The following is a 17,054-nucleotide window of genomic DNA, read 5'->3' as shown; positions in this document are numbered from 1 at the left end:
GTGTGTTGCTCTTCACGGAGAATATGAATTGGACCAAATTGGGGGGAAATATGTGACGTTTGACAAAATATACTTCATTTGATTTTAATTAGCGATACCAGCACTTTTATAGTCATTAAAATTGGATAAGAACCAATCAGGAACATTCATTTTACATCATAAAACAAAGGATAAATAAACAAATCTGCCTCTGGAATACTGCACCATAAAAGAAAGTATCGGCAGTGCACACTGCACTTTTTTTAATTTTGTTGCCGTTTGGCGGTGAACTGGTTATAGCTGCAACCCGTTCAGCAGCTAAGAGCATCTGAAAAGATGTCGACATCCAAACATTTCTGAACTAATCAGGTGTTGCGTGTCTCCAAAGCAAAAAAGGGAAAATTTTCTGCCGCAGTCGAGAAATTACCCAGCGAAAAACATCCCATCATATCGACGTGAGTCTGTCTCCAGTAATCTGTACCCAGTCGGATTTTCCGGTAATATTGGTACATTTTCTGGTTCAGGCGCGCGAGCAAAAGAATAAATTGAAGTTCATTGTTCATCGAGTGTTAAGAAAAGCTTTCAATTTAGTGTCGTGGAGCCGCTTCCAGTTTTATTTCCTTTCTCGTAACTCCCTCCAGCTGTCAAGCTGCTGCTCTGATGGAAAGCATTCAAGAAACTCTGCAAAAGCACAAGAGCTGAATATGTTTCATTCATGAGAAGCTTCAAGGGGGTTCTTTCCCCAGGTAATACACCTACATGAAGCATTGACAGATACAAAAACAAATGAAAGCAACAGAGACCTTTAATCTTTGCTATGGGTCAAGCTACACACACATACGGCATTTCCCATGATGCAAACTGATCTTTGTGGGGAAAATGTGCGACGTGCCCCTTTACGGAATGGTCACATGGTCACGGTGAACACGCGTGTTCGTACCTCTTGCCGTTGACCGCGCTCTCCAGCTCTCTGGCTTTGCGTGCGGCGGTGTGCAGTATGTCATCTGGGATGTCGGCCAATCGAGCGACGTTCAGGCCGTAGCTCCGCCCTGCTGCTCCTTCGGTCAACTGGTAGAGGAACGTGATGAACTCTGGCAGAACCTCTCCGTCTGTCAGAGCGCACGCACACACACGCACGCACACACACAAGCACACACACATGTATATACATTTAAATCTCCAACAGCCCATAGATGATGATTTAGAAATTACCAAAGTAAGATTGTTCTAGATTGACCAGCAATGCAAAAGTGAAAGGCCAAAAAAGCATTTTCATATGGACACACACACACACACTCGCACACACACCATTAGTGGCGATGTCCGGTTCATCGAGTAGGAAAGCCATGTGGTAGTTGGACACGTGTTCAGGATACACCTGCTCCAGCTCGCACAGCGGAGGGTAATGGGTCACAAACAGGGTGAAGGCTTCCACCTGAGAAGAGGAAGGGGGAGAGCCCAGTGTTAACACTCTCACGCCGGGTCGAAAGAAAAGCCGCCAGGAGGCCGAGTGTGTGTGTGTGTGTGTGTGTGTGCCAGACTCTTCTGGATGCCGCGAGTCGGCCCGGTGGAACTGCGAAATGAACAATGTGCCGACATTTGGCGAGACAACACGAGGCGACGGGAAGCGTCATCACTTCCGCTGTCTGCGGCGGTCACAGAAGTTCCGCTGGTGGGTAAAAGTAAGGAAAGTACAGGATGTACAGTACCATCACTGGTGGTGACTCCTCGCCCCGCTCCGTTTGGTTTCAAACAACAATAGACCGACCAGCTTCCCACCCACTCACCAGCTTGGCAGAGTCGATCTGATCAGAGCGTGTGCACAAAACGCAGACAAGAAAATCATATAAGAGCTGCAGTCGGTGCGACGGCACTGCGGTGGTACTGGTCGTATTCATCTGTTGAGCATAGCGGGTGTTTATTGGAGTGTATTAACAAAGAGTCACAGGGGTCCTGTTGATTGAATAATGATCACATATGAAAATCAATGAGCCACGGCCCCATAAAGCGCAGCGATGAAACATTAACGTTCTCGTAAACAAGGTGAAGTCACAAACACAAAATAAACAAACACAGCTCATTTAAACTAATAAAAAGCGACAAGTCGTGGCGATCTTGGATCAGTGGTTTCCAACCTGGGGGGTCCCAACAAGGGTCCAGGAGACGAAGTTGGACACAATTATAATACATCATGAGTCTGCTCCCATAAGTAGAACAAATATATATATATATATATATATATATATTACTTTGTTTATTTGAAAAGGGACAGTGGACATTAATAACAACATTTCTGTTAATGTGCCAAGAGGCTATTTTTCATCTGTAGTCCCGAGAGGCAGATGTCACAAAACATTAATTATGGCGTCACTGGGATATTTCAGGAGATACGTGTAAGCGTTGACCTGCTGGTGGCATCGTAAGTATGAAGGACAGAAAATGTCTTACGTATAAATAAATAAACTCTTAAATAAATACAGGAATAAATAAATAAATGCTGAAATAAATGTATAAATAAATAAATGCTTAAATAAATGTATAAATGCTTAAATAAATAAATACAAGACAAAATAAATAAATGCTTAAATAAATGTATAAATACAAGACTAAATAAATAAATGCTTAAATAAATGTATAAATAAATAAATACAGAAATAAATAAATATAATTTATACCTAAACAGGACATCATTAAATAAATGTATTTCTACAGTTCTGTATTTCTTCATTTATTTATGTCTCTATTTATGTGTCCACACGTATTTCTTAATTTATTTATGTGTCCTTATATGCAAATGAGCTCTACGTAACTACAGTCAGCAACGTCAATGGGATCCGTCCCCCGGGGACCATGAATGTGTGGACTAAACCAAAGTGTTGAGATACTTCAAAAAGGTGTCCCAACCAACAGATACTGCCACGCCTAAAGAAAATAAATGATTTATCTCGAAAATAAATCAAATAAAGCTATTCGAAGCCCTTAAGAAAAGACATCCTTACCTTCACTGCTATGTCATTGATATGCTTAATAAACATTGAGATTGTGTATCAGTTCCTCTAAATGGTTTTATTTTTCTTCTCCGTGAATATTAATTATATTATTTATTTGACTTTTTCCCTCCGGCCTGATACAAGAGAGAGAAGTAGGCGGAAAAAAAGAGCAGGAGGAGATAAAGTGACACGCATACCAAATGGTAAGGTATCATAACAAATGTTGCATTGCGTAACACCGTCTGTTGAACCACGACCGAGCAAAAGTTGTATCTGCAAAACAAAAGAGCGAGAGGATCTCCAGCTCCCGCACTTTGGCCTGTTGTTACTTCACCGCCTCCGTACCGCTGCAGTGTGCGCAGCTAAGACACCGTTTGTGTGTGTGTGTGTGTGTTCTCAGGGCGAAGGAGGCCCATGATTTACATCATCGCAGCAGACAGGCGGCTGCAGAACTCGGCTGAACTCGCCTTTGCGATCTAACCGCTCGGTCTTAGAAAGGTCACACGTCACCAGCAATACATCTCTCTGAGACTTGTACGGTGAGACACACACACACACACACACACACACAGGCGCTCAGCACTAATCATTTCTGTCCACCTACACCGAAAAGGTAAAAAAGAGCAGAGCCTGCTGCCTTGATGATGTGCCGATTAGGCACTAATGGCCGCTCATTACCAGAGCGCCCTGGCAGCCGTGTTGTGCAGAGGTGGCCGGTGTGACGGAATCAGTGCCGAAGCAATTCACCAAATAAAAGTTGAGTCGGAAATCAGACAAATTCATCATGGACACATTTGATGATCAAATAATCGTTTGAATTATGTAATTTTGGTCTCAGAATCTCTCATCCTGATCATCCATATCTATACAGTTGGTCGACTGAATAAGCAGTTTAATTAAATGAACCTTCTTTCATCTCGTCTTTACAGTTCGTTCATCAGATTGTTTTGACGCCACTATTTGGTTTGTGGACTGAGAGGCCTCGAGTTCAGCATTTTGGCCGTCGCCATCTTGTTTTTTGACAACCAGAAAGTGACAAGAGGCTGGAGCTAAGAACACACTGGATCAGACCTTGTGTGCCTCGCAAAATGATTTACTTGTATGAACTGATAACACACCATGAAAGGATTAACGTTGTAGATTCCCAGACTGGACACTGATGTGGTAACGACCTGTCAATCTCAAGGTAGCCCCGCCCTAAAGCGTGCCCTGTTTATGGCCTATTTAACACTAAATGGAGCATAATTTACTAAATGTACATCATGGTGTATTGACAAAGACTTCAGACCATAAACTCAACTCATCACTTTCTCATTGACTTCTATGCAATCAGACTTTCGGCCCCTGCTGGTTAGTAGGAAGAATGCAAGTTCAAGACACTTCACATCGGTTGCAGACTGTACAGACTGTGGGGAACATGTCATCACTTGATCCAAAGAAAAAAAAAATACATTTATTAGTGAGGTCACATTAATTGAACCCTAGAAGAAACAATACTGGAGCCCTCTGTGATCTCCTCCCAAATTGGCGCTGTGCCAACGGCTGCTTGTTTCAGTAGTGGCGTTTTGCTTTTATTTTATTGTCTTTTTTTGCACTTTTCCTCTCTTTTTCTTTTTCTTTTCTTTCACGTTTGTCTTAGTTACGGTCGGACACTGGACCATAACTACTTTTTTCGATAATTCTACTGTGGCTTTTGTTCACTTTGTCGTGAGTATCGGAGAGCCACAGCAAAACAATGACGGGGACCGTCGTCTACTCGCGTGCTCAGCTGATCGCGCTGTGCAGGCCGAAGCTTCTGCCTGGAGAAAGACCTGTGATCCCGCTGGAGCTACGGAGAAGGGCTCGCGGTTGCAGATCGGGTGTCAAGCGGAGGGCTAAAACGAGGAGATACAAACCCTCGGTACCGTCGATCATAACGGGGAACGTGAGGTCTTTGGCGAATAAGACGGATGAGCTCGGCGCTGGTAATGTCTGAGAGGATCTTCCGTGAGAGCAGTCTCTTGTGCTTCACTGAGACGTGGCTACGCGCGGACTATCCGGATCACAGCGCGTCTTTGCCCGGCTTCAGGACTGTTCGGCTGACAGAGACGCTACACAGAGCGGTAAGAAGAGGGGGGGTGGAATCGCTGTTTATGTGAATGAACGGTGGTGCCATCCGGACCATGTGTGCGTGAAGGAGCGCTTCTGTAGCCCGAACATTGAACTGTTGGCCGTGGGGATGCGCCCGTACTATTTGCCGAGAGAGTTCACGTCCGCCATTGTGGTTGTCGTGTACGTGCCGCCATCAGCTGACGCTGAGGAAGCAGTGGACACCATCCACTCCACTGTGTCTGCTCTGCTGAATCATCAGCCTGGAGCATTCATGGCTATCACTGGTGACTTTAACCACACCACATTGGAAAAAGCTCTGCCAACCTTCCATCAATACATAGACTGCCCAACAAGGAACAATAAAACTCTGGACTTGCTGTATGCTAATACTAAGGACGCATACAGCGCCACTGCCCTTCCCCCCCTCGGCAGGTCTGATCATGACCTGGTCCGGCTGACACCCAGGTATGTTCCTCTGGTGAAGAGGCTCCCGGTGACCACCAGGACTGTGAGGCGGTGGTCTCTGGAGGCTAACGACGCTCTGCAGGACTGCTTCGAGTCAACGGACTGGGATGTGTTGTGTGGACCGCACGGGGAGGACATCAACAGTATGACCGACTGCATCACGGAATACATCAAGTTCTGTGAACACATCACCATCCCATCACGGACTGTGCGCTGCTTCCCCAACAACAAGCCCTGGATCACCAGGGACCTGAAGGCGCTTCTTAACATGAAGAAAGCTGCTTTCAGGTCTGGAGACAGGGACGAGCTGAGGAGTCCAGCGCAACCTAAAGGTGAAGCTCAGGGAGGGCAAGGACTCCTACTGGAGGAAGCTGGAGGCCAAACTCCAGCTGAACAACACAAGGGAGGTGTGGTCTGGCATGAAGCAGATAACTGGCTTCAAGGTGGGAGGGAGACAGCCAGGGGGCTCCCTGGAGAGGGCCAACGAGCTGAACTGTTTCTTCAACAGGTTTAGATCACAGCCCTCTCCTGTCTCCTCCACACATCACACCTCCCAAACACCTCCCCCTCTGTCCCCCCTGCTGAGCTGCACATCCACCGAGCCCTCAATAACAATGGGCTCCTCCACCCTCCCCCCTCTCTCTGTGACGACTGACCAGGTGAGAAGACAGCTGGAGAAACTACACCAGCGCAGAGCTGAAGGTCCTGATGGCATCAGCCCCAGGGTCCTAAAGACCTGCGCCACCCAGCTGTCTGGTGTCCTGCAGCGCCTCTTCAACCTCAGCCTGAGGCTGGGGAAGTCCCGTGCTGTGGAAGACGCCGTGCCTGGTCCCTGTCCCAAAGAAGTCAACACCATCTGGCCTCAACGACTACCGACCGTCGCCTCACCTCCCATGTGATGAAGGTGCTGGAGAGGCTGGTCTTGGCTCACCTCCGCCGCAGGTGAAATCGTCGTTGGACCCTCTGCAATTTGCTTACCAGCCTCATGTGGGAGTGGACGACGCCATCATCTACCTGCTGCAACGAGCTCAGTCGCACCTGGATGGAACCGGTGTTCCTGTGAGAGTCACTTTTGACTTCTCCAGTGCATTTAACACCATCCAGCCACTGCTGCTGAGTGAGAAGCTGCGGTGGCCGTGTGGACGCTGCCCACCATCTCCTGGATCACTGACTACCTCACAGGCAGGCCACAGTTTGTCAGAATGGGCGTGTGCTGTCTGGAACGGTGGTCAGTGATGTTGGAGCCCCACAGGAACTGTTCTGTCTCCTTCCTCTTCACCCTGTACACCAGTGACTTCCAGTACAACACGGAGTCATGCCATCTGCAGAAGTACTCTGATGATTCTGCAGTGGTCGGGTGTATTAGGGATGGACGGGAGGAGGAGTACAGGGCAGTGGTGAGCGACTTTGTAAAGTGGGCCGATGAGAACCACCTGCGGCTGAACGTGGCCAAGACCAGAGAGATGGTGGTGGACTTCAGGAGGAAGGCGACAGCTCCTACACCTCTGAGTGTCCTGGGAGTGGACGTGGACATGGTGGAGGAGTACAAGTACCTGGGCGTCTCCATCGACAGCCGACTGAACTGGAAGGCCAACATCAACGCTGTGTACAAGAAGGGGATGAGTCGACTTTTTCCTGAGAAAGCTTCGATCCTTCAACGTGTGCAGCAAGATGTTGGAGTTATTCTACCAGTCGGTTGTCGCCAGTGTGCTGCACTTTGCCATTGTCTGCTGGGGGAGCAGCATCGAGCCGGTGACACCAGCCGTCTTAACAAACTGGTTAGGAAGGCTGGCTCCATCATCGGCTGCCAGCTGGAGCACCTGGAACAGGTGGTGGAGAGGAGGACGTTGAAGAAACTGGTGTCCATATTGGACAACCCGGACCACCCTCTCCACCACCTCCTACAGGGACAGAGGAGTACTTTCTCCAGACGTCTCCTCACGCTCCGCTGCCACAAGGAGAGATACAGGAGAACATTCCTGCCGACGGCTATGAGGCTCTACAACAGTTCACCTCTTGCCAGATCACCCTAACCCTTCTTATATTTTGTGTTTTTTTTTTTTATTCTTGTGTGTTGCTGCTACTGGCTCGACAAATTTCCCCTTGGGGATTAATAAAGTATATATCTATCTATCTATCTACCTGTTGCACTGGACACCTGTATTGTAATGCCGGAGGAGCACAAAGGGTGACGGCCTTTCCTTTAGATTGTGCATCTTGTTGGCAGCAGCGGCTGTTTAAGATGCCGATGTGGACCTTTTCGGAGGGAAGAATTCGACACTGGCTTTTTAAAAACAAATGTCACTCGTCCAATTATGTCCCCATGAAAAAAGCTGCTGGTCTTTGTGCAACCAGTAAGGGTGAAGGAGAAACATCGACACATTTGAATGTGTGTCTATTGTGTCTCTTAAAGGAACAGAGAGGGGGATGGGAGTCAAATGGCAAACATTTGATACATTCTTAATAAGTATGTATTCTTTAGTGTATCCATCCATTTTCTGTAACCGCTTTCAGTTGGTCGATAACCGCAACCACAACGCTAGATGACAGCAACCGTTAAAGGGAACTCTGTTTCACTTGTGATGTACTGGATCCAAGGGGTAGGAAGCCGTCAGTCGGAGTTTAACATTCCCACTTCAAAAATGAAAAAGATCTCATAGTTATATTAGCTATATGGTAAACATGATTATAAGGATGGTTAGAAAAGTTGGCCAAGTAAGATACTGTATGTTAAGGCAGGTGGACCTACTGGCATGACTATGCAAGTAAAAGGTATCCATGTATTACTGTAAGAATAACAAACATGCAACGTTGTATATGTTGAGGCTACATTTATTTAAGTATAATCCATAAAGTGTCCTCGTAAGTTGATGCACTGCAGGAATCTATTTCACACGGCAGAGTTGGAAACCTAAGTAGCAAGACATGCAAACACTTCAATTTACAATTAGTTTTTTAGTACAAAATATATATAAATATTGATGCACTTATCCTGCACCTAGTTTGGATATATATATATATATTATATATATAATACAGTCAGTATTGGCCTTCATGGAGGTTTTGATCAGCTGTGTTGAATTATGAGTTTTATTGGATTCCAATAAATGTCTTAGTGGCAAATCCCAATTCGTGGGGATCAAATTCTCTGTTATTCAACAAGTTGGCATAAGGACACAGAACAGATTTAACAGTTTGATTCAGAGAACTCTCGGTTACTTTTTCAGCCACACAACAGCCGGCGTTAGAAAATAACTTTGGAGAAGAAAGCAGGCGAGCTGAGCCCTTCTGTGTAAAGTAGGTCAGGACCAACAGGTCCGTCTCAGAATCAGTACTTTGGTTCCAGTGAATCCCTGCAGGGGTTCACTGGAACATTCATTATCAAGTTTGAGAGTATTCATATCTAGTTTCGCTGTCTGCGTATCAGCGAGAAAACACACGAATAATCCACTATATTAAAAAAACATACATGCTTGCCAAAGCTTTTGATTTCCCTTCTGATTTCCTTGAGTTTATGTTCCCCCGATGTCCTCACAGCATATCTATCAGTGAATGACAAGAGGCCTCCACACGGCTCTCAACATGGGGAACCGTCCTCAAAGAGCAAAGAGAAGCCTGGATTAAATCCTTCACACACACACACAAGAGAGAGAGAGAGAGAGAGAGGGAGAGAGGGAGAGAGGGAGAGCTATAGAGGGGGAGTCTTTGGATGCTGTATATTAATGTTCTTGCAATAGCGAGAATAAAAGCCAAACGGAATGCAGTGAGTTGAGAGGAAAGACCGACGAGCGTCTCCTCCGTGAGCGAGTACAGAGCAGAGAGAGAGAGAGAGAGAGAGAGAGCGCAGTGCAGTCAGTGGAGCACATGCGGGTACTTCGCAGGAGCGTTTACGCCCTCGTGGAGCGATGCAAATGTTCCCATTAGTGTTCAGCCCAAAGTGAGTTCTAGTGAGTTGTAGTTCTCCAGCGTGTCCCAGTGTAAAGCTGGGCCCCCTTCTGCCTGCTGGTGCTGTTTTAGTTTCTTAGTATTACAATGATTGTGCAGTCACATACAAGCCTGAGTCACGGTGCGAGTGGAGCGCTTAGTGTGAAACGAAATACTGGCCCTGCTGGTGGCGTGAATAAAAGTGAGAGTCTGAGGGAGTCGGAGAGAGTGCGTAATGGCGGTCAGCAAGAAGGGGACAGCGGGAGGTCACAGCGGGAGGCCAGCCGTGTGCCGGTTGTGATGTCACTTTAAAAAAAACAGCGAAACTTTTTTATTTGTATTGTGTTTGTTTTTCTCTCCCTCTCCCCCTGCCTCAAGGCTGTCTCTTTTATCCAGTGGTGTTATGAAACCCATCTACCTCTTAGCTGAGTGCTGGAGGGGGTTAGGGAATAGGTGCGTCGCCATGACAACCGAGTCAAAAGAGGAGTCTGGCGAGGAGGAGAAGTCGGAGCACCGAGGAGGCCTCTCTGGACAGGACAACTTCTTTTGGTTGTCTTTCAAACGGCGATAGAACTGGAAAAAACATGGAAACTGGAAAGAGCTTTTCAAAAAATAAATGTTTATTCATCCCCGTTTGAACGGGAGTAGGAACTCGGGGCCATTTAGAGCCTTTTTGACTGAGGCCTTGGAAAACAGAAAATAAACAAATGCCAGCTCTCACAGATTGGATACAGCTTGTAAGCTTCGTTTACCCAGAAGGCAGCACTGGAGTGAGTATACTTTAATGGTAAAACTCCAGAAACTCCTCAATAGTGATAGTATCCGTCAATAGGCTGCACCCTGGGCCTCATGCTGCCACTATTTAGATTTGGGTTTTGTTGTAGTTCCCAAACAGAGTTGCTCAAGTGTAAGACTACATACGTGCTCCCTAAGGTCAGCGGGTACCATCCAGTCTGATTACACAGGGAAGTGTAAATGACGGGCAATAATAGATTACGGAATATTTATTTATTATAGTTCACATAATCCCAGCAAAACACACACACACACACTCACTTACATCTTTGATGAAGTACTCCAGGGTGGCATAGGCGATGGCGATCCCGTCGTGGGTGCTGGTTCCCCGTCCCAGTTCATCGAGGATGACCAATGAGCGCTCGGTCGCGCGGCGAATGATCTCCGAGGCTTCGGTCAGCTCCTCCATGAACGTGCTGCGGCCTTTGTAAATGTTGTCTGAAGCTCCCATCCTGATGAAGAAAAGAAAAAGAGAAGCGACGGGTCAAGAGGTCAACAGTGAAAGGATGAGCGAGCAATGCGGGGATCAGATTGCGCAATTGTTAGTTTTAAATGGCGTGTCGGACTGTTCGTGCAGTCTGTCTTCAGGGCTGGATTGAAAGTTCTCCATCATTCTTTATCCCCTTTCATAGTTCTACTTATAAGCTCCTGTATAGGCTTATAGCTGCCGGGGGACGTTTTAGGATGCACTGAGTACCTATCTCCTCTTTTTTCTCTCCTTAAGGATGAATTTTCATCTCTCAATCACACGTTACTAACTCTGCTTTCTCCCCGGAGTCCTTTTGACTTCACGTCTCATGGGGTCATCGGACCCTATGAGACGACATAGATCCTATCTGCCTGATGGATCATCGAGGTCTGGGTCGTGGAATTCCTGCTCCTGACTACGCCACTGTCCTGTTGAGACTCCGCCCACTGTTGAGACTCCGCCCACTCCTCCTCCCCACCGCCATCTGCCTGATGGATCGTGGAGGTCTCCATCGTGGAATATGCCTACTATGAACTATTCATACACTCTGTCATATTCATTGAATGTATTTAACTCTAAATCTGTCCTTCTGTACACATTACATCTATTGCACCTGTCCATCCTGGAGAGGGATCCTCCTCTGTTGCTCTCCTGCAGGTTTCTTCCCTTTTTTTCCCCCTGAAGGGTTATTTGGGAGTTTTTCCTGGTCCGATGTGAGGTTTTGGGACAGGGATGTCTATGTGTACAGATTGTAAAGCACTCCGAGACAAATTTGTAATTTGTGAAATTGGGCTATACAAATAAACTGAATTGAAAAACTGAATTAATAACAAATAAATACACATGTCCAGATGGCCTTGATTAGTTCATTGTTCAATTCAGTTTATTTTGTATAGCTCAAAATCAAAAATTACAAATGTGCCTTAGAGGGCTTTACAATCTGTACACATATGACATTCCTGTCCCAGGACCTCACATCGGATCAGGAAAAACTCCCGAAAAAATGGAATAAACAATTTCAGTGGAAAAAATGTAAGCAACCTTCAGGAGAGCAACAGAGGATCCCTCTTTCCATGTCATGTGTACAGAAGGCAGCGTTACAACACATCCAATGAATATGACAGAAATGTATGAATAATGAGTATGATCCAGATTTCCACAATCCATGAAACAGAAGGAGGAGGGGAGGAGGGGGGCATCAGCAGGGCCATGGCAGGAGGCCGGCTCACCAGGCGACCAATGAGGTCAGGCCCTTGAGGCAGAAGGCAGAGAAGGAGGCAGGGCTGTTGGGAAGGAGGCCAGGTCTAGGACAGAGGCTGGAAGCAGGAAGCAGGAAGCAGGGGCAAGGAGTCAGGACCCGGGAGCAGCTCCAGACACAGCCGGGTCCAAAGCGACTTCGGGTGACTTGAGAAGCGCTATATAAAATAAATGATTATTATTATATTATTACCCTTTGATAAAGACTCCGGGGAGGAAGCAGAGTTAATAATGTGCATTGGAGAGATGAATATTCATGTTCGCGTGCAACAAAGTCGGAAATGGTTAATTTCCTCGGTTTTAGGTATCGGAAAGCTGTCGAGCATTAATGATAAACTCACCAATACAAGTTACACGGGGTGAAGCAACAACATGTTAAAGCTGCAGCACGCAATGCGTCCAGTAGGGAAGACATTTTATGAATAATGCTGAAGTGCCTTTTTCCTGATCGTAGATACTAAAACACTTGTAACTTGTTGTTCTTCCCCAGATTCAACAAAACACCCACAGACAGAACGACACACACACAACCAATAAAAGAGAAGGTGAGATGGAAAAGGAAGGGTGCGAAACAAAGAGCTCCCACACTCTGAGGTTCCTTTATTTAAACCGAGCAGAACAAGGACGTCCACCCGCGGGGTGATGGCCTCGTTCCCTCACGTGTCACACGCGACCCCGTCTGACCTCTGGGCCTCGCCGTTACGCTGGTATTAGAGGAGGCCACGTTCAATTCCTAACATCGTTTCCACAAGGTGCAAAACTCTGCTTACCAATGCGTCTTCTCCTCTGAGGTGAATTGGGTTTAACATCCAGCCATTTGTGAGATTCCTCCAGGTTTTATTTTCCAAATTAATTAGTATTTATACTCATTCAGGCCACAGCATCGCAGATTAAAATGACTATTTTTTAAAGAAAGTTTTTCTGCAACACTCACAAATCATAAAATAAATGATAATCTCGAAGCACCAGCCATCGCCATGGCATTCATGTTCTCACCAACAGAAACTGATGCAGAAGTACAAATGTTATTGTAAGTCCTTAAACTTCATCAATGTCAACATTCTTCAAAAGGAAAACCTTGATGCGTGACCTTGATGAGAGGGCTGCATAAAAGGGGCAGATGTCTTTTCATACCCTCTGTCATCCTCATTGAATGTGTTGTGACTCTGGACTGATTCCTTCTGGTCACATGACGTCTGTCCGTCCTGGAGAGGGATCCTCCTCTGTTGCTCTCCTGAAGGTGTCTTCCCTTTTTTTTCCATGTGAAAGGTTTTTTTTCTATTTCTTGGTAGTTGTTCCTGATCCGATGTGAGGTCAAAGGTCAGGGATGTCGTATGTGTACAGATTGTAAAGCCCGCTGAGGCAAATTCGTGTGATATTGGGCTGTATAAAATAAAATGAATTTCAACATTGATGCGTGACTTTGATGAGAGGGCTCCATAAAGAGGGGGAGGTGTTGACTCCAAGACGCTTCATCTGCTGCTGTGAACCCGCAATACAGGAACCCACATGTTCAGGCATGAGGCCCAACGTGTGATGAGGAACCCAACATTAAAAACAAATCTACGAGTCAGCGTGCGATATATGCATTGAAGAACAGCTCAAGCGCTGGCGTTGTCGAGGACGAATCTAAATGTGGAACGAGACGAACCCGAACGGCATCGGTGTCGCCCGCCCGCCGAGCCCGCCCACGTCGATGGGATGCTGCAACGACAACATGGTGACTTCTTCACGAGCGCCGATACGGGCTGACGGGCAGAGCCGGGACTCCCTCTGGATCACAGATGCCTCGCCAGTCGGCTTCCTCTCACTTCCAAATCTGCAGATTGTCCTTCAACATAGCGGCACGGCATCGTCGAACAACAGACAGGAGCCCCCCCCCCCCCCCCCCAGCGCACGCTTTACCAAGATTCAAGATTCAAGATTCAAGATGTTTTATTTGTCACATACACACACAGGGTGTGCAGTGAAATGAAAGTGGCAATGCTCAGCAGGAATGTGCAAGGGCAACAAGTACACACTATTTACAAATAAAAAACAACACAATATTTACAGTAAGTGTGTGTGTGTGTGTGTGTGTGTGTGTGTGCCTAAGAGGGGCAGTTGTGTGGGTCTATGTGGGGGTCCTGGTGAGGTCGGAGTTCACAATCCTGATGGCCTGAGGAAAGAAACTCCGTCTCAGTCTCTCTGTTCTTGCAGCGTGACTACGGAGGCGCCTGCCTGACCGCAGCAGCTGAAACAGTCTGTTGTTGGGGTGGTGAGGATCCTTCATGATCCTGCCGGCTCTGGTTCTGCACCTCCTGGTGTACAAGTCCTGCAGGGTGGGGAGTGTAGTTCCAATAGTGCGCTCAGCCGAACGCACTACTCTCTGCAGAGCCTTCCTGTCCTGAGCGGAGCAGTTGCCAAACCAGGCTGTGATGCTTCCTGTCAGGACGCTCTCTACAGCTCCAGAGTAGAAGGACTGAAGGATCCTCTGGGAAACTTTAAATTTCCTCAGCTGCCTGAGGTGGTAGGCGCTGCCTTGCCTTTCTCACCAGAGTGTCTGTGTTTGTTGACCATGTCAGATCCTCGGTGATGTGGACTCCCAGGTATTTATACCCGCTCACCCTCTCCACAGTAGTCCCGTTAATCCCCAGTGGTGAGTACGTCCTCTGTTGTTGTACCTTCCTAAAGTCCACAATCAGCTCCTTAGTTTTGGTGACATTCATGATGAGGCTGTTGTCCTGGCACCAGAGTGACAGATCAGCAACTTCCTCCAGGTAGGCCTTCTCGTCGTTGTCGGAGATCAGGCCCACCACCACTGTGTCATCCGCAAAATTGATGATGGTATTGAGTTGAACCTGGCCACACAGTCATGTGTGTACAGGGAGTACAGTAGGGGCTGAGGACGCAACCCTGGGGGATCCTGTGTTCAGGGTGAGGGATTTGGAGGTGTGTCTGCCCACCCTGACCACCTGTGGCCTGGCGGTCAGGAAGTCCAGGATCCAAGCACACAGGGGTGTTCAGTCCCAGCTCAATCAGCTTGCCGGCCAGTCTGGAGGGACTATGGTGTTGAAAGCTGAACTATAATCACTGAGCAGTAGTCTCACATGGCCGCCCCTCTGGCTGTCCAGATGAGAGAGTGTGGTGTGCAGTACCTGGGAGACAGCATCATCCGTGGATCTGTTTGGGCGATAAGCAAACTGCAGCGGGTCCATGGAGGAAGGGAGGAAGGCGCAGATGTAGTCCTTTATCAGCCTCTCAAAGCATTTCATGACCACCGAGGTGAGGGCCACCGTCGGTAGTCATTCATACATGCTGGAGAAGCATTCTTGGGCACAGGGACAATAGTGGATCTCTTGAAGCAGGCGGGGACCACGGACTCAGCCAGGGAGAGGTTGAATATTGTGGTGAACACTGGAGCTAGCTGGTTAGCACAGGTCTTCAGTACTCGCCCAGATATGCCATCTGGACCTGCAGCTTTCCTGGTGTTCACCCTCAACAGAGCCCTCCTCACACTGTGCTCGGTCACAGAGAGTGTGTGTTCATCCCCAGCGGTAGAACTCACCTCGGCTACGCTTAACGGTGTTGTTGTTAGCGGCGAGCTAGCGCTGTTGTTGCTAGCCTCAAACCGTGCATAAAATGAGTTCAGGTCGTCCGCTAGGGATGCGTCGGCACTCACCATTGCGCGGGTCTGCTCTGGTAGTTTGTGATAGTCCGTAGCCCCTGCCATAGGCGCCTGGTGTCGCGCTGCTCCATCTGTGATTCCACTCTGTCTCGGTACCTTCTTTTGGCTTCCTTCACCGCCCTCCTCAGTCCATAGACCGCTGCCTTGTACTCGTCCATGTTGCCGGATACAAGACCGGAGTTATAGGCAGCAGTACGGGCGTTCACAGCTTCACGGATGGATCTATCAACCCACGGCTTTTGATTAGGAAAGACCCTAACTTTTACCGTGGGGACGATGGTGTCCGTTAGCGTTGCTATGAGGCTCATTGCTACTTCCGCAAACTCGCTGACGTCACTGGAACTGGATTGGATCATGTCCCAGTCAACGATACTCAGAGCGTCCTGTAGCTCAGCCTCTGATTGGTCAGACCACCGCATTACGTTCCTCGTCACTACCGCTTCCCGCGCGATCCTTTGTTTATACTCCGGAAGCAGAAAAATGGCGGCATGGTCTGATTTCCCTAACGGAGGGAGAGAGACAGCCTTGTAGCCTCTCTTGAATGGCGTATAGCAGTGGTCCAACGTTCTTTCCCCTCTGGTAGCACACGTAATGTGCTGGTGAAAGTTCGGCATGACTTTTTTTAGGTTTGCCTTGTTAAAGTCCCCAGCCACCACCACAGCCGCGTCGGGATACTTGTTCTGATGCCGACATAACACATCATGTAGGTCCGATAGTGCTACGTCGGTGTCCGCTTGTGGTGGAATGTAGACGGCTGTGGTGATGACCGAGCTGAACTCCGGGAAGGTAGAATGGACGGCATGAGATCGTCAGATGTTCCAGGTTCGCGAGCAGGAACGAGAAAGAGTCTTAATGTTCTTGGGGTCGCACCACATGTTGTTTGTCATGAAGCAGACCCCTCCACCCTTAGATTTACCAGACTCTTCCGTTCTGTCTGCACGGAAAACAGAGAAGGACTCGGTTGGACATATGACTCGATCCGGCACCAGCGGGGTCAGCCAAGTTTCCGTCAGACACAAGATGTTACAATCCCGCATGTCCCGTTGGAATCTGATCCTTGCCCTAAAATCATCCATCTTATTTTCCAGAGACTGGACGTTAGCAAGAAGGATGCTGGGCAAAGGTGGACGGTGGGCTTGAACTCTCAGTCTGTTCCGAATTCCGCTCCGTTTCCCTCGATGTTTTCGTCGTCTCCCCGTAGTAGCGGCTCCACTGCTGTTGTTGTGGTTCGCTCGTACGATCTCTGCCGGCCACGCTGGATCGATGGAAAAAGTGGACAAAAACCCTTGTTTTGCGCAAAAGTTTATGTCCAAAAGTGTGCTGCGGTCGTATGTTGTTAGTGCCGATGTGTTTGTGGCAAAGAAAATATTAAAAATAAACACAAAAACTAAAAGAGCGCACAATCTCCGCGGAGCTG

General features: G+C 47.7%; 1 protein-coding gene across 1 annotated transcript in view; it reads right to left on the bottom strand.

The window, feature by feature from the left end:
• Positions 1-17,054, bottom strand: part of msh3 (mutS homolog 3 (E. coli)) — a 38,824-nt gene that overhangs the window by 900 nt on the left and 20,870 nt on the right. Inside the window, exons 21-23 of the mRNA XM_056418403.1 lie at positions 10,510-10,696; positions 1,288-1,414; positions 920-1,088 (exon numbers count right to left, since the gene is read on the bottom strand). Of these exons, the coding sequence (XP_056274378.1) occupies positions 920-1,088; positions 1,288-1,414; positions 10,510-10,696 (483 nt within the window). The remainder of the gene's footprint in view (positions 1-919; positions 1,089-1,287; positions 1,415-10,509; positions 10,697-17,054) is intronic.

Source organism: Pseudoliparis swirei, chromosome 7 (assembly GCF_029220125.1).
Source record: "Pseudoliparis swirei isolate HS2019 ecotype Mariana Trench chromosome 7, NWPU_hadal_v1, whole genome shotgun sequence".
Taxonomy (NCBI): domain Eukaryota; kingdom Metazoa; phylum Chordata; class Actinopteri; order Perciformes; family Liparidae; genus Pseudoliparis; species Pseudoliparis swirei.
This window is presented reverse-complemented; position numbering and strand designations above follow the sequence as displayed.